General features: G+C 40.5%; 2 protein-coding genes across 5 annotated transcripts in view; one reads left to right on the top strand and one right to left on the bottom strand.

Moving 5' to 3' along the window:
- LOC122550728 (paraspeckle component 1-like) overlaps nt 1-15,362 on the bottom strand; it is a 123,363-nt gene extending 108,001 nt beyond the window's left edge. For 2 of the 3 annotated variants that reach the window (XR_006311930.2, XM_043691889.2), the window contains exons 1-2: nt 14,919-15,361; nt 1,053-1,354 (exon numbers count right to left, since the gene is read on the bottom strand). Coding sequence is in view for 2 of the 3 variants with exons in the window: in XM_043691889.2 (XP_043547824.1) it covers nt 1,053-1,354; nt 14,919-15,233 (617 nt within the window). In the remaining variant the exon portion in view is untranslated. Of the gene's footprint in view, nt 1-1,052; nt 1,355-14,918 lie in introns of all 3 variants that reach the window. The other variant, XM_043691888.2, reaches the window with a different exon arrangement.
- Nucleotides 15,363-15,881: 519 nt separating this feature from the next.
- The window catches only part of zmym2 (zinc finger, MYM-type 2), a 153,803-nt gene continuing 146,178 nt past the window's right edge, over nt 15,882-23,506 (top strand). For both annotated transcript variants that reach the window (XR_015757444.1, XM_087988156.1), the window contains exon 1: nt 15,882-15,936. The gene's annotated coding sequence lies outside the window, so the exon portion shown is untranslated. The remainder of the gene's footprint in view (nt 15,937-23,506) is intronic.

The following is a 23,506-nucleotide window of genomic DNA, read 5'->3' on the forward strand; positions in this document are numbered from 1 at the left end:
AATAAACAGACTCCACAACTCAATTATTCCAGATAAGCTTCCTTTAAAGAAATGTGAGATTGTTAAATACTGTGACTTCGTTGAAATAATTCATAATGTACATTGTGAATTCACATGATATTCAATTTATAGATATTCATTTTGCTTAGTGGTTGTTGTCCCAATTTTTAATATGAAGCAAGGAGAAGATTAAGCTGGAGGTTGGCATTTACTTACAATCATAACTGCAAAACTTCCCGTCAATATTCTGTTTTATTGGCTTGTTAGAAATGATTTTTAAAAATACACAAGAATTCCTCATACTTCAATGTTTACATTCAGTAAAGTAACATGATGTTTACCAATCCATACACCAAATTGCCCACAAAAATAATATCTCATTGCTATATGTTCATGGGATAAAGGCATCACAGACTAATCTAGTATTTATTACCATCCCCAATTGCCTTTTACAAAGTAGTAGTGAGCTGCCTTGAGCCACTTCAGTCCACATGGTGTATGGTCATGCACAGTGCTCTCAGGCAAGGAGTTCTAAGATTTTGCCCTAGTTTTTGAAGAACTGGCAATATAATTGCAAGTCAGGCTCACAGGAGAAACTGAAGGCAGGGTGTTCCAACACATCCACTGCTCGCATTCTTCAGGTGATATAGGTCGCAAGATTAGAAGTACTATTCAAAGATATATAAAAACCTAAACCTTATTCTCTAATAAAAACTAAATTCCACTGCAGAGATTATGAAAATTCCTACTAGGTCTGAAGGGGGTATTCTTAGGAAAATAAATTACCAACAGTTATAGGCAATTGAAAAGAAATGGGATTGCACTGTTAAACTGCAGTTAAAACAAAATCAAGTCATAATTATGAACCTAGAGTTTTATACTTTCCAATCAACTGTTAGGATTAGACAAAGCAAGAATTAAATTTAAACTTTTTTTTTTAAAAGAAAAGAAATTGAAATTATGCCTATCTTTGAATGAAAGCAATGCATCTACCCCACACACAATTTAGCCAAAATGCAAGACTACTTCAGAAAATGAAGAAAAAGACTTACGATGTTAATAAAAATGCTCCATCTGAGCATCTTTCCAGAGCCTTGCGAGCAGCAGGCTTCGCTGCAAATTCCACATAACCTTTTCCTGTAGGCTTCCCACGGTCATCAACAACAACTATTGCTCGTTCTACTGGACCAAACTGAGAAAACGCCTGCTCCAGCAACTCATTGGAAACCACTGGAGAAAGATTCTTCACAGTCAAAGCTGCTCCATGAGTGGCAAAACGAATACGTAGAGGTCGATTTCTCAGCATTGTACTGTCAAGTTCAGCTTTTGCAATTTCAGCTAATGTTCTAGTTTCCTGCATGGAAAAGCATTTAACATTTTAAACTCGATAGAAAGATACATTCAAATTTTCTGTCTTAAGATTTCAACTTTCAGAAAACATTATTCAGATGAAAACGGACAGTTGGAACACAATTTTAACTGCAGTCTCATCAGTTTCATTATAATCTTAAATCAAAGTATATCCAAAGCTGAGATATATGGATTTCTAATTTTTAAAAAGAATTAAAGATTATACAGATATAGCAGAAAAAGTGGCATTGGGGGATCATCAGATCAAGCATGCTCTCACTGAACAGGAGTGGCCTCAATGGGCCAACTGGCCTACTTCTGCTCCTACATTTTATGATCTTGATAATTCAAGAACAAAACATTTAAAAACAACTTCAGAGCAATGCATCATTAAAAAATAGAAATTGTAAGAGAAACCTCATGAAAAGTAATTAGATTTCTAATGAGGAAGTGTATAAGATATGAGCAGATAGGCAAATTGTTAAGTATTGAGTTTTGTGAAACAAGAGGTTCAGCTGAGCATGAATCAGATAAGAACTTGCAATTAACAATGGGGTGCTGGAGGCAAGTGTAATGGGTTGACAAGGTGGGAAAGCATTCATATGTAGAGCCATTTAACAAGATGAGGAAGCATTCATTATGCAAAGACAGTTAAACAAGGTGAAAAGCATTCATTATGTGAAGCTAGTTAAGATTAAGAATTTCATTATGTAACAGCAAAACACAATCTTTACTATGACGCTCGCTGATTGTAATAGTCACCCAATTAATATGCACGTTGCTCTTTCTGGATGCTCCTCCCTGTAAAATGACTACATAATTCATTAAGCAACTGTTGTCCGAGAGAAGACCAAAAACGCATGCCTCTGTGCACACGGGTGATCGTTCTCTCTCCCATTAGGGCCCGGAATAAAGATGCAAGAGGTAAAACTATACAGTATCTGAGCGTTTTGCTTCGACTGGGGGCGGGGGGGGGAGGAGGAGGAATGTAACAGGACGACACTATAACAAAGATGATTTTCTAATATACTCAGCAGCAGTCGGAAGTTGACAAATAAAAGCATTTTATAGTTAACCATAGTAAACTACTTCCAGCATCTTGTTCAAACTTGAAGCAGCAGCTAAATATCACCACTGGGGATACTGGACTCACTTAAAGCCATAGATTAAGGCCTGGCTTACACATCAATATTTCCCAATACCACAAAACTGTGTTCACCATGACTCCAATAAACCAAATGCCCAATACATCCTGTTGAAATGAGCTAATTTGCTGCACAAGGACACCCAAATTGCTAATTAAAAAGCAATTACAGATGACAGTTTGTCACCAATATCCCAACTCTCTCGCTGGCTGCGAAACACTTATCTTAATGCATTCAATTTTCCAGCTTTAATTTTTGTTGCAAAGTGGACACATAGAGAGTACAAGAGGATACGAATAGGTTACATGAGTGGGCATAGAGGTGGCAAGTGAAATATAACCTTGGAAGATGTCAATTTATGCATTTCAACAGTGAGAATAAAAAGCACATTGTCTCACCATTTAGATAATGGAAACGTTCCAAGAAGAAGAGGAATGAGATTGTCCCTTGTGTGCAAATTGCAAAAGGTTACAATGGAGGCACAGCAAGTAATTTAAAAAAAGGCCATCGGAACATTACCATTAATCGGAAGAGAAACTGAATACAAACTGAGGAAGTTATGCTTCAGTTATACAGGGCACTAGTAAAACTGCACCTGGAGTAGTGTGTACACTTTTGGTCTTCTTATATAAAGTTTTTAAATCAGATGTACAAGCTAAGTATCTGCAATGGGCAGGTCACCTTGTAAGGCTGGACAGGTTAGGATTGTATTCGCTGGAGTTTAGATGACTAAGAGATAACTATGTTGAAACACAATCGCGAGAGGCTCAAAGGGTAGACATAAGAAGGATATTTCCTTTCACAGTAGGACGTAGAACTAGGAGTCACTGTTTGAATAAAGAAAATCATGGATTGCCATTTAAGAATTTAGACGAACATTTTCTGAGGCACGCGTCTTTGGAATAGTTCCTTAAAAAGGTGGTAGAGTAGAGTGCTTGAATACTTAAGATTCATGAAGCAATATAGAACAATCTCAACTATTGAACAAAATCATAAGGTTCCATAACAATACTATCCATTACCTGAACAATCCGTTATCCGAACTCAGTTATCCAAACAAAATACTCCCCACCAGTTTCATTCAGATAATACAGGTTGTTCTGTACATCATGCATTCATTCAATCAGAACAAAATCAGTCTTGAGACTAAAATTGATAATTAACTATCCTTGCTGCATCTCCATGCCAATACAGCCCAATTAGTACCAATCTCACGGTGTATAATTTAAGGAGGAGCCCAAGGCTGCTCTGATTCCTGGTGAGTGCAAGACAAATGCTGCATTTTGCTATTTTCTTTTAGCAATGGTTAAGTTTGAAATTATTTTACATCCGCAATGCTTGATTACCTGCCTGTTTCACAGGGAACAGTTTCTCTATTCATGGCCCAATCACTTAATACTTTTGCTCTTACCCTTCTCTGCTCCAGCTAACTAAATGGTCTCCCTAATCCCTGGTTTATCTTGTAAACCTCCTGTGAACTGCTCGAATATTTCATGCTATGGACACACACCAGGGTGAGATATTAAAGGGTTAATTTGCTCTGCTGACCTGCAGGAAATTGGATGTCCCAAGGCTAGGGTGGTATGCCTCGGTCTTATAGGTAGAACGTAAGGAATTTACATTCCTATTCCTTGCCAGAGCTATTTACATGGCCATTTTTTAGTTATTCAGAAAAAAAATTACGTTATCAACCCCTATTCAGAAATCAATAAGAACATTGCAATTAAAATTCTGACTACACCCTGCAGTTAAAAAATGATTCACAATAGATCTGGCCATTAAGGAAGGATTTACATTACACTGTTTCTGGAAAGAGCGTGATCACTACATTGTGTCTTGAGTGGCATGTGACTGTGGGGGAATGGCTGGGGGTCATCTTGTGGGCATTACTGACTGTAATGTGAAACTCCTGTACTGTATAAATGAGGGACTGTTTCTTTTATTCAGAGAGAGATCCCTTGACATGGCTTCGCGAACATTGCTAGGAGTGTTAAAGGTTCCTCCACAGCTTGCTATGCTTAATAAATGTTGGCTGTTCACAAAAGTTGCAGTTGCATCTAGTGTGTAAGAATCTTAAGAAAAAGAACTTAACAAGGGTAGTCAAGATTTATGCTGAATTCCAGCTGGAACCAGTAAGTCTTTTTTTTTTAAATGTAAACCAAGTGAGAGGTCAACAACTTAGTCAAAATTAAGGCACAGGATTCAATTGTTTTGAAAAATAGCAAATAGCAATCCTCAACAGCCTCCAGGTTCCAATGACACGAGGAGTCATCAAACCTCACCGAACCATGCACGTGAGCCCAATGGTTTGGATTGTAGACCAAACTTTTAAAATCTCTCTTAGGTCATAGAATGCCTCAATAATTGCTCACGTCTGGCAATCTACCTTTCTTTGCCAAAATAATGCTCCCCAAATTTTTGAAAAGTGAAATCACTGCAGGTTTTCAACTCTCACTTTCTGGTGCACTAAACTAGTAATGTCACATAGCTTCTGAGCTCCCAAGACTTGTCTAAAGTCCTGACAACATTTAACTGCCTACTAAATCCTGGAGCATCATTGTGTTCTAACAGAGCAGTGATATCCAATTGTGTAACTCCTCAATGATTCAGTTACATTCAGTTCCCTTTCCGTACTCCAGCTAAACAGTTTTGTTCTGCAATAAGCTTACTCCTGTTTCAGTGGGTGTCTTTTTCCAACTTACTATAATCTTTCAACTGCTGAGTGACTTCAACCGTTAATTGAAAACACCTCAAAAACAACCCTGTCCGAATGGTTTAGATTAGGATTAGATTACTTACAGTGCGGAAACAGGCCCTTCGGCCCAATAAGTCCACACCTAACCTCCGAAGAGCAACCCACCCAGACCCATTCCCCTACATTTACCCCTTCACCTAACACGACAGGCAATTTAGCATGGTTAATTCACCTAATCTGCACATTTTTTTTTTAAGATTGTGGGAGGAAACCGGAGCACCCGGAGGAAACCCATGCAGACATGAGGAGAATGTGCAAACTCCACACAGATAGTTGCCGGAGTCAGGAATTGAACCCGGGTCTCTGGCACTGAGAGGCAGCAGTGCTAATCATGAGCATGATCAAACTAGCAAATGCCTCAGAATTCAGTAAGCCAAATGTCAACATTCAGAGCATGATGACTACAACACAAATTGCAAACAACTCATAATAGCTTCCCTATACTGCACTCTTAAAAGTACTGCCCAGAGCTGTACACACTATGGCCCAATTAATCAGTGTTATGCTAGGAAGACAAGCAGCCAAATCAGATTAGCCTTCCTATTCCTGTATTCACAACACAGTAGAATTACAATAATGACCCTCAAAAATTTACTCCAATGGTTTTTAACTTGACTTTTTGAATAGCCAGTAACAAATTGTGAATAACTATAGACAAAAGTTTATATCTTAAACAAAAAGATTAACAATTAATACTGTAACTTTAAAGTACAAGTTTAACAAAATTGTTTTGTTAATGTTTATGATTTAAACCCAGTTTGCTTTTGATTCTACCTGTCACTCAACTGTGTGCGTTTGCCAGTTTTAGTAAGGGATAAATCAAAAATGAGATGAAACTGGCCAGTTCACACTAGTCTTCACGATCCACAATCTCACAGACACATGGAATTGTATCTTTTTTGGCATCTGAAGACACTAATGCATGCAAACAGCTTCCAGTAGACTCCAGGAATATTCACATACTGCTTATAACGGAGTTTATTCTCTGAGCTTATAATAAACTGAAAATAACCATGAAGCAATCAATTCTCCACCCTATGGCGCTCAAAACCACAAACCTTCTAATGTAAACACAGTTCCAACATTTGATTTCTCTTTGTTAGACCAGCTGTCTTGCTATGGGGCTCCACTTAACATTCAATATCTGCTATGAGCATAACGCATCTCTGCAATTAAAACATCTGGAATGTTAAGTGCGCAAAGAATCAAAATGCAATTAACTTCCAGGCATGGTATCCAATCAGTTTGCTTTATTTAAAAATAAGCTGGTTCACATGGCCCTAAAAGGTCACTTTCAGCTCACAGTCCAAACCAAAATTGATTTTAAATAAAAAAAAGTTCTCAACAACAATTTACTATGACTTCCTTGATTTGATATTCAATGTCACCATTTACAAAGCCAGTATCCCACAGCCATTTTCAACTTGCCAGTTTGACCTTCAAATATTTGCTATTTAGATCATTGCGTCAAGACACAGTCGCCACTCAATTATTCACACAAAACTGCCATGATGGCATCTGTCCATCTCAGGAAATAATAAACTGCAACCAAGATGCCTACCCCTTCAAGATTCAATATAGCCTGTCAGGTTGTACAGGCTGTTTCATCAGCGGTACCTAGTAGTAATGAAGAATTTTGGTGTGGAAATAGACTGAAGCTTTTCCCTTTCCAGTGAGCTCCTTTATCCCCCACCACCTAATCATTCTTCTGCCCAGTCTGTTCCACATGAGTACGGACTGCTTATCCTCAGTCACACCTTCCTTCACACTTTGGTCTTCTCAAATCAGCCGTACCAAGTTGCACATCTTGATGTCAGCCCTGATATTCAGGTAAACATTCTCATTAGAATCTGTGAAATCAAACAATAGCAGCATAGAGAAAAGTGGGACAAAGACAAATGGTTCCTGATTTTGGATTAGTGGTGCTGGAAGAGCACTGCAGTTCAGGCAACTCCTCGGTTGCTGCCTGAACTGCTGTGCTCTTCCAGCACCACTAATCCAAAATCTGGTTTCCAGCATCTGCAGTCATTGTTTTTACCTAAATGGTTCCTGAATACAGCTCACTGACTTAATAGCACTGCAACCGATGTAACTGGACATGCTCTAATGGAAAGCAAAACCAATATCCAGGAGCAGTAGTTCGACCTTTTTTAAAAAATATCTCTGCCGACAGGAAAGGAGGCAATGGCAATGTCCATGAAGGCAAGAGGAGACCTGTCTCATTCAGGACACTTCTCGTGCATCTGCCAATGTGAGAAACTCATCTCAACTGCCATCTATCAGAATGAAACAGCAATGTCTCAGGATAGGTGCATGATTTTACAAACTGCAATCTCTTTGTGTATTGCTCTAAAGACATTCCCATGATACTCAACAAGTAGAGCTCCAACCATCTTTTGTGGGCGGCACGGTGGCACAGTGGTTAGCACTGCTGCCTCAGCGCCAAAGACCCGGGTTCAATTCCCGCCTCAGGCGACCCTGTGTGGAGTTTGCACATTCTCCCCGTGTCTGCGTGGGTTTCCTCCGGGTGCTCCGGTTTCCTCCCACAATCCAAAAAAAGTGTAGGTGGATTGGCCATGCTAGATTGCCCGTAGTGTTAGGTGAAGGGGTAAATGTAGGAGAATGGGTCTGGGTGGCTTACGCTTCGGCGGGTCGGTGTGGACTTGTTGGGCCGAAGGGCCTGTTTCCACACTGAAAGTAATCTAATCTAATCTTTCCACATTTATGGAAGTTTCAGAAATGATCACCTCCGCCCAGCTTCATGGTTGCCGCTGTCAAATTTGGGCCCATTACACTATTCATTCCTTCCTATGTCGTCCCAGCTCCCAAATGGTGTCCATTAGCAGGGATTTTCAACCAGCATTACATAGCACAATGTATAATGACAGTGTGGCATTTAACAGTTCACTTTTTTCCAAGAAAATACTCCATATACTATTATTTCTATACAGTTGCAAACTCATCCTGGAAGTTTGTTCCCTTTCGATTTGCAAGCCACACTCAAATTAGTTGGTTTGCTTGATTGGTGGAGTTGTGGATAGTGAGGAGGGCTGTTGTTGGCTGCAAAGTGACTTAGATATGATGCAGAGCTGGGCTGAGGAGTGGCAGATGGAGTTCAACCCTGCCAAGTGTGAGGTTGTCCATTTTGGAAGGACAAATAAGAATGCGGAATACAGGGTTAACGGTAGGGTTCTTAGTCAGGTGGAGGAGCAGAGGGATCTTGGGGTCTATGTTCATAGATCTTTGAAAGTTGCCACTCAGGTGGATAGAGCTTGTAAGAAGGCCTATGGTGTATTAGCGTTCATTAGCAGAGGGATTGAATTCAAGAGTCGTGAAGTGATGTTACAGCTGTACAGCTTTGGTTAGGCCACATTTGGAGTACTGTGTGCAGTTCTGGTCGCCTCACTTTAGGAAAGATGTGGAAGCTTTGGAGAGGGTGCAGAGAAGATTTACCAGGATGTTGCCTTGAATGGAGAATAGGTCGTACGAGGATAGGTTGAGAGTGCTAGGTCTTTTCTCATTAGAACGGAGAAGGATGAGGGGTGACTTGATAGAGGTGTATAAGATGATCAGGGGAATAGATAGAGTAGACAATCAGAAACTTTTTCCCCGGGTACAACAGAGTGTTACAAGGGGACATAAATTTAAGGTGAAGGGTGGAAGGTGTAGGGGAGATGTCAGGGGTAGGTTCTTTACCCAGAGAGTGGTGGGGGCATGGAATGTGCTGCCTGTGGGAGTGGCAGAGTCAGAATCATTGGTGAACTAAGTGGCAATTGGATAGGTACATGGATGGGTGCTTAAGCTAGGACAAATGTTTGGCACAACATCGTGGGCCGAAGGGCCTGTTCTGTGCTGTATTGTTCTATGTTCTAATGTCTTCTTCATAACTTCATGCGCATTACTATTTCACATCAACTCACTAAGAGGCAGCAGCAGGACAATCAGCCCCAAAACTTACTCATGCCTAGTCTGATCGCAACCTGAAATCTGCGTTCCCTCCAGACTTCCTGGCCGACCCGATTCACAGAGTTAAATTAATCTCTAAACCATTACCACCCTGACAATAGACAGTCTGCTGAAATTCAATTCTGAAAGCGGAGGGCATCTAGGGTTCATTTGCTAGGAACATGTTTGTAGATCACAAGGGCACTTCACAGTGTATTAATGAACTTCATTTTAATCAAATAAACTTCACACCAATTAGCAATCTATTCTCCCATTTCAAGTGTAATTTATATAGGGTGTTGTGCAGATGACCTGACTTTAATGATACTTCACAGTCAAGATTAGAATGGTGCTGGAAAAGCATAGCAGGTTGGGCAGCATCCAAGGAGCAGGAAAATCGATGTTTCGGGCAAAAGCCCTTCATCAGAAATGAGGAGTTTCAACCAGCATTATATAATACAATACATAATGACAGTGTGATACTTCACGGTCGCCTAGTGTGAAAGTGAAAAAATTGTGTTAATGACAGCTCTGTTTTGTTTGGTGTGGTATATAGTTTCGTTAGCTAATGTTGATGTTGCTAGATACCAGGGAGTGATCAGTATCACAGTAAGGGGGTGCATCTAGTGAAAAACCAGCTGGTGCCTGTGGTATGGTTTGGGATGCTTTTAGGGCAATTTCTGATGTTATGTGATTTGGTAGTCACCGCATGCAATAGAATCCATCATAACAGCATAGTTCCAGCAATTTAGAATCATAGAATCCCTAGAGTCGAAGCAGACCTTTGGTCCATCGAGTCCATACCAATTCTCAGGAAGAATATCCCACCCAGGTCTATCCCATTTCTGTAACCCTGCATTTACCATGGCTAATCCACCTAAACTGCACATCTTTGGGAGGAAAACCAGAACACCCAGTGGAAACACATACAGCCACACCGAGAATATACAAACTCTACACAGTGACCTGACAGTTGAATTGAACTAAGGTCTCTGGCACTGTGAGGCAGCAGTGCAAACTACTGTGCCACCATGTCCAATTTCTGTTCTTTTATTATGTATGTTGGCCAACTGCAAAATCAGCACCAATCCTTACACAGAAGTTCCCAGAAACAGTCATAGGGTCAGAGATGTGCAGCATGGAAACAGACACTTTGATGCAACTCATCCATGCTGACAAGATATCCTAACCTAATATAGTCCCATTTGCCAGTACTTGGCCCATATCCCTCTAAACTCTTCCTATTCATATACCCATTTAGATGCCTTTTAAATATTGCAATTGTACCAGCTGCTACCACTTCCTCTGGCAGTTCACTCCATACACACATCACCCACTGCATGAAAACGTTGCCCCTTGGGTCTCTTTTAAATCTTTCCTCTCTCACCCTCAACCCATGCCCTCTTGTTCTGAATTCCTCCACACAGGGAAAAAAGATATTTATCTATTTACCCTATCTATGCCCCTCATGATTTCATAAACCTCTATAAAAAGGTCACCCGTCAGCCTCAAACATTCCAAGGAAAATAGCCCCAGCTTATACTGCCTCTCCCTATAGCTCAAACCCTCCAACCCCAGCAACATCCTTGCAAATCTTTTCTGAACTCTTTGAAGTTTCACAAAATCCTTCTTATAGGGAGATGAGAATTGCACACAATATTCCAAAGGTGGCCTGACCAATGCCCTGTACAGCCACAACATGACATCCAAACTCCTGTACTTAATGCTCTGACCAATAAAGGAAAGTATACCAAACTCTTGGTCCCTTGGTTCTCAGTGTAATGTTAACAGATTAATATCCAAAGAGAGATTCCCATTTAAAGGGTTAAACTGCACTGTCTTTGGTGGGGATGGCAATCATGAAAGAATGTGGGTGACCATCCATTGTAGTTGGCACTTCTTTTAGACAGTCATTTGCTACTACTCCCCCTTGCTATTGTCAAGTTAAACTATTGTTCAATCTCTTCCATTCAGAAATGCTTTCTGGCCAGAGGTATGTCGCACCTGCATTGCCTTGTGGAATGAAAGTCAGGAAATCGTCTGCATAACTATTCCCCAGGATGAAGGCATTAGCATTATCCCCAACGGTGATCTCATCCTGCCATTGCATCTGGGGTAAGGTTAGGGTTAGGGGCTGAGTAACTGGGGGTTGTCTTGAGCGGTATGTGACTGTGGGGAGTAGCCAGAATATCTCTAAGCATGGCCAACTGTGCTGTATAAAAGGATGTTTTTTCTTTGTTCAGGGCCTCACTTTGACTCAACCTTGCATGGCTGCGGGGGGGGGGGGGTGCGGGGGGGGGGGGGGGGGGGGGGGTCAAGGGGGGCCACCTAGCTTGTACAAGATTTAATAAACTAACTGTTTGTTGCTTTGTGTGAATTGCATCTCCTGTGCAAAACCTTGTGAAAAGAACCGATCGCCAGCACAAAGTGTCTCACAGAATCTATCCTTGATGCCTGGGTGGAGGTGAGTGACAGAACAGACTAAGTGGATCCATACTTGTCATCAAGCCAAAAGTAAGATCTCAGCCTTTTATAGAAGTTAAATCTCAGATCTTCTTTGGTAAATTCTCCTGTCCAGTGTGTTCCTAATTTGCCCACCAAGAGATGACTTCTAGTACCTATTGCAGGCCATAGCAAGACACCACCAAACCCCATTGGAAGGCAGCCCTGGCACAGGGACGCGGTGTCATTGTTTTTAAAGCCAATTGCATCTCTATGTTCTAAGCACATGGTAAAATGTGAATGTAATAAATTAAATCTCCTTTTCTAGCAAGGAAAAGAGCCCTGTCCTGGCTTAGTTGAACAATACAGAGATCCAGAGCTCCATGTTCCAAATTCAGCATTATTTGTAGTCGCAAAGAAAATGATGAAACCAACACTGTTGATTCGTACCAGTCCTGTTGTTGGAGCTGCAAAATAAAAAAGAAATCTCCCCGACAAATGACATTACCAATGCAGGACTCCACTCCAATTTTCTGTCATGGTCAACTCCTATAGCTGCCTTCACTCTCGAGACAGAAACCTTTACCAATAGGCAAGAGTCTGGATTTCGGGCACCAGGTCATAACCACACACTCATGGGCCAGCATGCCATACTTAGAGGTCAAAAAGAAAAGTAACAACCCTAACACTCAGCTTCTAGTGAAGATGACAGTGCATCACCTGTTTCATGACTGATTTCTGAAAAAAAAACCTCTTCGACAGCTTCCCCTCCCATGATTAATGGACCTTCATTAGATTCATTCCATACTTACCCCTTTCTTTCTCATGCTCCTCATGTCCTCATGCTCCATTCCTAGTCACCTCAACTTACACATCACTTGTCATTTCACTACCTACACAAGGTTTTTCATTTGTACAGTCATAGAGATGTACAACATGGAAACAGACCCTTCGGTCCAACCCGTCCATACCAACCAGATAGCCCAACCCAATCTAGTCCCACCTGCCAGCACCCAGCCCATATCTCTCCAAATCCTTCCTATTCATATATCCTTCCAAATGTCTTTTTAATGTTGGAATTGTACCAGCCTCCACCACTTTCATTCATTGGAAACCACAAAAACATTCTCTATTTCATATTCCACACTCTTCAATTTGAGTTACCACCCTCCTAGCAGTCTCCCAGAAAAGACGTGCAAGCATACATGTGTTGCTTTTTATTCAACTTGCAATGAGCAAGGTCTCAGAAATAATGCTGTAGTGACAAGATTTTAGCAACTTTAATTGAGTGATGTATACAATCCAGGTGAACTCTTGTTAGAGGACTTTGCAAGTATGTGCCTGGTAAGTTTTGGACAGGTTTCAAATGAATTAGTCTCCTACAACTGCAGTTAAAATTAGACCTTTTTATGCACATCTAGCACAGCAATGTTTTGGTTCAAAAGATGTCAGTTCCAACTTTACAGCACTTGGGGGGGGGGCAGGGCTCCCTATCAGCCTACATTCTGTTCAAGTCCATGGAATAAAGTTCAACCCTAAGCAATCTATTGGCCATTGATACTCTCTCCTTATGAGGTTTGGTTCATTCATTGTAATCATACCAGATGCAGCATTTCTGAATCCACACCTTGTCATATGGAACAAAAGTGGCAGAAAGTCATGTGCAATGTCTCCAAAATTTCATTCGGCAAGACACCAACATGGGGGCATTAAATACAAATTACATATACACATGATAAATTCACCCAAAAAACACACACGATCAGTGTGATGCTGAGATCTAAATGGCAATAATTTAACTTGCCGCCTTGTCCAGACTTCACTGCTGTTTGCACCAAACACACTGTCTCAACGGTACTGAACAAGATTCAAAAATAAGTATCCTGCAGTCCTCTTTCCTAAACTTCCACTTTCATGACAGTGAGGTTTACGACCATGCTATAAGGGATGTATAGATTGTGGCTGAAAATGTGTTGCTGGAAAAGCGCAGCAGGTCAGGCAGCATCCAAGGTGCAGGAGAATCGACGTTTCGGGCGTTTCAGGAATTCTGAAGAAGGGCTCACACCCAAAACGTCGATTCTCCTGCTCCTTGGATGCTGCCTGACCTGCTGCGTTTTTCCAGCAACACATTTTCAGCTCTGATCTCCAGCATCTGCAGTCCTCACTTTCTCCTCGATGAATAGATTGTGTCCAGATGAGGGTGCTGAATGCAGCTCCATCAATTCAATGCAGTACTGGGTGTCGGTAGACACAGCAGTTCATTAGCAGGTCATGAGACCTCCAGCATCTATCCCATTGTCTCAACATTTCCTTAAAGCCTTATTTACATCCTTCATTAAGTTGAGCTGATAATCTCACGAAATTTAGGAAGAGTAGATCCCCAGTAAACTAGTTGCTAACTGCTTTATAGAAATCCAAAATAATAAAATGCAATTTTAAGGCATTATGCTAGGCCCAAGTCAGAACTTCGACATCGATGGCACAAACTCGGCGATCAATCATGTCAATCTTACAAAAGATTGTTTATCTCGGTAATACAGGGCCAAGTGTGGAGACGCACTATAACAACATTTTGAAGATAAATGCAAACTAAACTAATTCGTCTACGTCACCCATCAATAACGTCCTAAAGAATCGGTACATGGTGAATATACTGAATTAGACATTAGTTATAGTTGCAATGACAATGTCGAGATCTTTGTTCGTTTAAGGCTCTTCAGAGTCAATTCAGGCCCATTGTCAAAAAACAGTTTCAATAATGTACATAAGTTAATTTCACACTGTTTTGAAAGTAAACTTACAAATTGTCACTAAGTTTGTACAACGGTCTTTCAAGAAATTTGCAAAACGACACCTACGAGCGCACTGAATTGCTTGCAAGCCACAATTAATTCTTTTGTTTTTCTACACCGTTTGCCAACCACGACATTCTTTTTACGAAGGCATAATAAAAGTAGGCAATTCAAACTGTCGACAAGCATGCACTTTGGGCGATATTTAATCTAGAACTGCGTCTCAGTCACAGCCAGTGCAAAAACATCGCTGCCGACAAGCAGGAAGTTTGTTGAAACATTTCGCCAAGACAAAAAAGGGGAAATACAAGCAATAAAGAAGAAACAAACTCGAGGTCTGCACTGTAAAGATGTTTAAATCCCCATATCGGTATCATGTATTGTATGAAGTTAGTAAATTATGATTCAAGGCAGAAATGAGAAACCAAAAAGCTGTTTAGCAAAAAAAAATGGCGCCTATAAAATCTAACACACATATGCTCAACTTACCAAGCGAATGAAGCCGAATCCGCGGTCCCGGTTGATAAAAACCTCGGATGGCTCTCCATATTTCTGGAACAATTTCTTGAAATCTTCTTCCGTGATATCAGTAGGTAAATTTCCGACAAAGAGCCTGCATCTCTGAGTATAAGTCTTCTCTCCTGGCCTGCGGAAATTCTTGATGTCCACTGTCAGGGGCTCACCTTCCTCAGCAGGCACGGTTCCTTCCAGATCCGCCGTATCATAGTCTCTTTTCATCGGAGAATTGCGACTGTTCTCCAATTGTACTTGTTTCAAATTTCGATTCATCTGATTTGACTGCATTTCTTATTGGCTTTTATGAAGCCCACAATAAAAAAAAACTTTTAAACAAAAATTTAACGGGAAACCTGATTACTAGTTAGCAGTGACAAGAATATCACTTATCCGCACTCAAACTTAAAATGGCAGCCGCATCACAACCTCCAACTGCTTGAAAACCATGACGCCTCCTGCCGGCAGGGGTAGGGAATCTAATATTGCACTATGGGAAACTAACTCGCTCGCTCCACCGTTAAATTCCCCCTTTCAAAAATGGATTTCGAACCGAACTACAATTCCCATTAGGCATTGCGCTATTTCGTTTTATCTATTAAAATTTATTTTTCAATTTTCTTTCATGTAAACAAATGCCTAGTATGCTTATTATCACGTGACTTGTTCACAAATCAAAGTAATCAATTGTTTATTTTTATGTAGCTCTTTTGCCTGCCAACCACACAGCGCCCTCTCCGGCCCAGGATCATAAATATGCTGCTGGAGGGCTGGTGGGTAACCTAACTTGATAACGGGAAGGTGATGCCGTCACAATGATTGGCAAAGGCAACAACCAAACGGATATCGCAATTCTACCGTTCGGGGGCGAAATACGAGCATTTGACCAACCAGTGTGTAACAAAGGCGGGGCTTCAATGATCAAGTTCGAGTGACTTAAAGTCTAGCCCGGGACTGGAACGAGTGCGGTCGGTGTAGATCTCTGGGAAATCGGGTAAGATGTGATATTAACCCTGCCTGCTTTAACCTTTTTTTTTCTTGAATTGTTATGCGGGTTTCGGGGCCAAAACCTGTAAAAGAAGCCACATGATTCAATTCGTGGAAATAATGGTTAATTGAGTAAAGTTTCACTTGTCCCGCCTCTATTTTTCCCTTTTTAATCCCCCTCACGTATTGTTTCGGTCGCTCTCTAATGGCGGACGTGCGCTAGTACCGCAACGAAGGGGGTAAACCCGTGAGGGCTTGGGGGGGCAGTCTTGGGGGCAGGGGGAAATCCCTTAGGGAATTTTATCCACTTTGCCCAAAATCAAAAACAAAATCGCAAACTCTCTATTTTTTATAAAATAAGTGGGGCAATTTTTTTCTTTATAGTTGGGGGGAAAAAGCAGTTTGTTATCCCCCCCCCCCCCCCCCCCATAATGGTTTTAGGGCATTGGGCTTAATTTCACTGTCTTAAATTGCTTATGTTCCGTTTATTTATTCTTTGATCATCTGTCCAATTAAGTTTTCCCCTTTTTTTTACCCCTTTTCCTAAGGTTGCTAATCCCGGATGGGTAGGTTTTTTTTCTCTGTGAGCATTGTGGGTGTGAATAGCGAAACGCACAGACGCTCGCCACAAGCGAGCTTGGTGCGTGTTGAAGGCGGGGCAACTGGGGGTGGAGGGAAGAGAACCTCACGGAGATTGGTGCTAATCTCTTAACTGGTATGAGTTCCCTTTCTTATAATTCCTCTAGGCTAACAAAATAAACCTAATTGTTACCACTTGGAAAGCGTGTTCATTGTAAAGTCAGCCCTTTTTTTAAAATAAAAAAAAGTTTTCCTGGGTGAAAGAGGAAGAGAGATTGTGGTACGTCGATGGCAAAGAATGTTGGATTGAAACGAGTTCAGAAGAGAATCCAGCCCAGGTTTTCTGATTAGCCGTTGTCCCGGATTCAGTCGTTCTTTGGGTTTCACGTACGCAAAGCGGTTCAGTACCTTGTTTTCACCGTCTTTTGTTAGTCCGCATTGTGGTGGCAAACAAACATGCTACTTTGCGAATCTGTGTTTTATTTAACAAAAAACAGAATTTCGAAATAATCGTTATGAAATCGTGTGTAACCAATTATTTCCATTCTACAATTGAATACAATTGGAAATAAATCTTTTTGGCGAGACTAAATGACTCGTTTAACGATGAGATACTGAATTGTTATTTTTAAATTATAGCCAAACAAGTTGTGACTACTTTATCAGTTTTCCTTAACGAGAAACATGTATACTTGGTCCATCATTCTGCCACTTCAATTTACTGTTTGTAATTGTGTAGTGACAGATATTATTCGTACCTAATTATAACAATTCTTCACATCTGACGTTTATTGCTTGAATCTTCAATCAAGAAATCCCCTGACATGACCAAAATATAGTACTGAAGGAGGCCATTTGATCCATGTAGACCTATCAAACTGATCACTCCTGATAGGTCACTTTTAACTGGTCAACTCCCTTCCCCCTTTCCAATTCATTCTTTGATTGTGGAATTATTTAAGTAGTTTTTCAATTCCTTTTGAAAATTGCAATTGAATCTGTTTCACCATCCTGTACAAAATACATTCCATATTTTTACAAATAAGGAAAAAATCCTTCTGTTGTCTCTTTATAGTCGGTTGTACAAAATGGAAGCTGGACCAAAAGGATCTGTATGTCCATGTTGACTGTAATCCCAAACTAAACTAGCCTCATCTGCCTGCATTTGCCCCATATCATTCCAATCTATTCTTATTCATGTACTTATCCAAATGTGTTTTAAACATTGTTAATATAGTCAGATCCACCACTTCCTCTGAAAGCTCATTCCATATATGCACCACTCATTTTAAAAAAAAAAATGATCTCACAGCTTCAATTTGAAGTCTGTGGTTTTGACTTCATTCAGCAGTAAACAGGTGTTTATTTTGACTCTGTCACTGATCCGTTTATAAACTTTTTTTAAACTTTATTTGGTCTAAGAACTATTGAAGTCCTCCATTTCTGTTACCAATCTTGCAAATTATCTAGAAGGCTTCTTCCAACAGTGCACTGTCCAGAATTGAATGCAGTATTCTAACTGAGGCCTAATCATGTTTTTGTTTATAGTGCCACCCATACTGAAGCTAAAGATTTCATTCTTGACCAGTCTTCTCAATTTATCCTGCTACTTAGTGTGCCTATACCCTATGTCTTTGTCTTGCACCCGCTTTGAAAGTATACTATCTTAAATTTATATTGTCTTCCAGCATAAATGTGGCCTTTCATTCTTCTATTATATTGTATCTGCTAGATTTCTGCCCGTTTTACCAGTCTCAGTCTTCTAGAATTGAGGCAATTGTCTTATTTGTTTATGGAATCATAGAATGATTCTAACATAAGTTCACTCAGTCCCTGCTTGCTCTCTGGCACAACGTAGTCACTCATTCCACTGCTCTATTACCATAGCCTGTAGGTTTATATCCCTCGGGTCCCATTTTGAATGACTTGTTGATCGTAACAGCATCCCATTACATTATTTGAATGTCAGGCAGAAATCCCTTCTTAGACAGAGTTTAACCTTGCTATGGCTTGAATTCCTGATCATGGGAACATGTAGCATTTTCCTTGGCTTGTGATGTAATTGAGCTCAAACTTTCTCAGCTTCAAATAAGCCCTTCAGGGTTTAAACCAAACACTTCTGAAACTTTTACTAAATTGCTTATATTAAGCTCTTTATCAGTCATTAAAGGTCACTTTAACAATTCAAAACTCTTTCGTCCACTTCTCAGGAGTAGCTGCTTTACATTCCCAGCTTCACTTTTAAAAACTCTGCGTACAAAGACTGAACAAGCATTTTTTTTTCCCCCTCACGTTATGGGTCTTTTTTTCCATGAAATAAATCTTCTATCTGAAAGCGCAACACACTTTAGGAAAGTTTACAAGCAAAGAAAGTAAACAGTGAAGAAAAAAATCATTGCTGTCTAGGAAGCCTTTTTCTCTCTGCCACTAGTTCATATTTAAAAATCTAAATTTAAGAATGGATTATATTAAAATCTAGATAGCATCATGTACTGTATGTGAACACATACACAAGGAAGAAGGGTAGGCTGCTTAGTTCTTTGAGCCTGCTGTACCATTCAGTAAAATTTATGGCTGGTTTGATTTTAATCTCAACGCTACATTTTTTGCATATGGCTGATAATCTTTCATCCCTTGATAATCAAGAATCTCTACTTTTGCCTTGCATCACACCTTTTCCCCAAAGAAGAATGAAAATGTATGTTTGAAGAGGCATTTTCATTATTCATCAACAATTCACACCATTGTTGTTATGTCACTGGAATAATAGTAATATTCACATTAAATATACAAATTACATGACAACCATATTTTAAATTAGTTCATTGGCATCACATCATTTTGCCTTTCAGATTTGTTCTTGATAGTGTTTGCTATAATTTGCTTTCCAGGCACATAACTGATTTTCTTATGTTGGAGAATTGAGCTCCTTCCAAAATTTTTCAAATAAAAACCCAAGGATTGTGGTCCATTATACTGTTTCATCCACATGCTTCCTAATATGTATTTCACAACAATGTAGAGTCAACATGACACAATGTTGTCTTTTTTCCTCAATTGTTGAATAAGTAAAGATAATATGAGCAGAATTACCTAATTTAATCATGGCAGTTAGGTTTCTCAATCCCATTCTCCTGCCTTCTCCAAAGCCTTTAACTGCCTTACTAGCAAGAACCTTCTATCTCTGATTTCCAGTCAGCTTCTTTGTAAACTAAATAACAGGCCATTCATTCCCCATCTTATCATCCTTCAGCAAAGCAATCCCCACACCAATGGCTTTCATCGGCAGTTTTCAGTCTTTCTCGTGATTAGACCCAGGTAAAACTGATATACTTCTCAGCATGTCTTTCAAGCTGTCAATGATACTTCCACCCTTCTGAATTTTCAGCTTTTCTTCAAGAAGTTTAAGAAGGAACAATCTTAAAAAGGCATTACATAACTTTATCCTTCAGATTTGCTCGAAATAAAGTACACTCATGCCAACTTTGTCCTAGTGTTAGGTTCTTTTCCTGAGGTTTCACACACACGATGTCATTTGTACACACCAACTTCTGCAAACAGTTTATTAAAGCCTGTAAAAGCTAGATGCGCCACCCCCCCCCCACCCCCCTCGCAGGCGTGCAAAGTTGAGTCAAAAGAGGCCCTGAGCAAAAGAAACACATCCCCTTTTATACAGGTCAGTTGATCATGCTCAGAGATACTCTGGCCACATGCGCCCCCCCCCCCCCAAACCAACACCATATAACCACATGTTATCCCTGGTACAATGGTAAGATAAGGTCATCCTTGGAGATAATGTAAATGCTCTAATCCTGGGGAATCCTTATGCAAACTATTTCCTAACTCGGTGATCCCCAGGATAATAGGTGTGATGTGCTTCAGTATCAGGCAATGGCTATGAAAGCATTTCTGAATGGAAGGGACTGAACGAAAGTTTAATTTTGATACTTGCAGGAGAGTGGTGGTGAATGGCTGTCTAAATGAAGTGGGAGTTATCTGCATGAATGTCGTCCCCACCAATTCCAGACATTGTTTCTGGAGGAAGACAGTGCAGTTTAACCCTTTAATATTACATTAATGTCCAGGGAGATAGTCCAATTTAATCTTTTAACATTACATTCCACCCTTATTCCATGATGACCACCTCTGACACTATTGGCTTTCATAAGACTCTGACAGCTGGTATTTTAAGCAAGTTATTGAACCAGAACATATTGTAAACACAAAAATTACTAATCCGTGCAGTAAGTAGAATTTGCAGAATCCTCCCACATGGGAAAAAAGTTCACCAGTAAAGTTCTTAATCCACAGTCCTTAGTGATCACTCCGCCTCCTCCAAGTAGATGGAAACTAGTTAGTTGTCCAAAATCTCCTTCAATAAAGTCCAACCTGAAAACAAATCCAGTCTGTCCTGTATCACTCCACAAAGAAATCTGAATTCTTGAGTAAGGGCAGTTAAATACTTAACAAAACTGATGAGACTTCCATCCTTGTGGAGATGCTTCAGATTAAGGATACCAGCGCATCTGAGCATGAAGTGCGGCAGCAGGCTAGATGAATGGAGTATTCTTTGCTGCTTCTGCTCCGCTGTTAAATGTAACAAAGCCAAATGGCTGTTTTGATGTTAGCTTGATCAGTGAACCTTCATATTCCTTAAATGATCAAAAGAGAAGGTAAAACTCGCATGGTTTAATGTCCATAAGAAGGTAACTGACAGAAAACATACTGATCTCCTCTTCACCACCATTGTTAGCTTCTTCACTTTTCCTGCTCGTGACTGGGGAGATAGTCAGAGATGTACAGCATGGAAACAGACCCTCTGGTCCAACCCGTCCATGCCGACCAGAGATCCCAAAGCAATCTAGTCCCACCTGCCAGCACCTGGCCCATATCCCTCCAAACCCTTCCTATTCATGTACCCATCCAAATGCCTCTTAAATGTTGCAATTGTACCAGCCTCCTCCACTTCCTCTGGCAGCTCATTCCATACACGTACCACCCTGTGTGTGAAAAAGTTGCCCCTTAAGTCTCTTTTTTTATATCTTTCCCCTCACCCTAAACCTATGCCCTCTAGTTCTGGACTCCCCGACCCCAGGGAAAAGACTTTGCCTGTTTACCTTATCCATGCCCCTCATAATTTTGAAAACCTTTATAAGGTCACCCCTCGGCCACCAACGTTCCAGAAAAAACAGCCCCAGCCTGTTCAGCCTCTCCTATAGCTCAAATCCTCCAACCCTGGCAACTTCCTTGTAAATCTTTTCTGAACCCTTTCAAGTTTCATAACATCTTTCCAATAGGAAGGAGACCAGAATTGCGTGCAATATTCCAACAGTGGCCTAACCAATGTCCTGTACAGCCGCAACATGACCTCCCAACTCCTGTACTCAATACTTTGACCAATAAAGAAAAGCATACCAAACACCCTCTTCACCATCCTATCTACCTGCGACTCCACTTTCAAGGAGTGTGAACCTGCACTCCAAGGTCTTTGTTCAGCAACACTCCCTAGGACCTTACCATTAATTCTCTAACTCCTACTAAGATTTACTTTTGCAAAATGCAGTATCTGCAGTACCTTGCATTTATCTGAATTAAACTCCATCTGCCACTTCTCAGCCCATTGGCCCATCTGTTCAAGATCCTGTTGTAATCGGAGGTTACCCTCTTCGCTGTCCACTACACCTCCATTTTTGGTGTCATCTGTAAACTTACTAACTCTACCTCTTATGCTCGCATCCAAATCATTTATGTAACTGATAAAAAAAGTAGAGGACCCAACACTGACCCTTGTGGCACTCCACTGGTCACAGGCCTCCAGTCTGAAAAGCAACCCTCCACCACCACTCTGTCTTCAACCTTTGAGCCAGTTCTGTATCCAAATGGCTTGTCGAACGCCTTACTGAAGTCCATATAGATCACATCTACCACTCTGTCCTCATCAATCCTCTTTATTGCTTCCTCAAAAAACTCAAATCAAGTTTGAGAGTCATAATTCCCCACGCACAAAGCCATGTTGACTATCCCTAATCAGACCATGCTTTTCCAAATACATGTGCATCCTGCCCCTCAGGATTCCCTCCAACAATTTGCCCACCACCGACATCGGGTTCACTGGTCTGTAGTTCCCTGGCTTATCCTTACCACCCCTCTTAAACAGTGGCACCATGTTAGCCAACCTCTAGTCTTCCAGCACCTCACCTGTGACTATCGATGATACAAATATCTCCAGCAAGAGGCCCAACAATCACTTCCCTAGCTTCCCACAAAGTGTACACCTGATCAGGTCCTAGGGATTTATCTACTTTTATGCGTTTCAAGACATCCAGCACTTCCTTCCTTCTCTGTAATATGGACATTTTGCAAGATGTCACCATCTATTTCCTGATTGAATCCATTGGATCAGGTTATTGGGGGAGGGTGGGTGGTGGTCCAAAGGTGTGTTTTACCTGTGAATGGAGAAACTGTAGAGACAATGTTAGCTCCTGAAAGTATCTCTGCATTTCCTCTCTCATTCCATCCTTGTCAGGGTCGTTTTCAGTATGAAGACAGTCATACATTTCACTACATTAGATTGAGAATGTTGAAATAGGCAAACACAGTCGTCCTTAAGTCTGTTACTCTGTTCAACATTAATGACATTATCAAGTTTTATATAATCCATAAACTTCTAAATTGTACTGCCTAAACAATTCATTTATTCATAAACAACAACGGTCCTAAATTCAAAACCTCAAGGGACCTCATTCAGGTTATTCAAAAATTATTTTCCGTTGACAAATTGATGCTTGGCTAATGTAAAAGCTGTCAGGAAAAGTATTTCAAAAATCTGGAACAGCAAGAAACAACAAAATGTTTCCTATGCTTAAGCCATTGAAGAGGCCGTTTTAGCTCAGATTTAAATCTCAAATACTCATGGGAAACAAATGCAGAATATATTAAAATATGTTCTCCAAATGAAACTTCCCAAATACAACAGTCAGAATTACAGTGGCAACTTT

The sequence above is a fragment of the Chiloscyllium plagiosum genome, unplaced genomic scaffold (assembly GCF_037043375.1).
Source record: "Chiloscyllium plagiosum isolate Xiang-an unplaced genomic scaffold, Cpla_swu_hap1 HiC_scaffold_6, whole genome shotgun sequence".
Lineage (NCBI taxonomy): Eukaryota > Metazoa > Chordata > Chondrichthyes > Orectolobiformes > Hemiscylliidae > Chiloscyllium > Chiloscyllium plagiosum.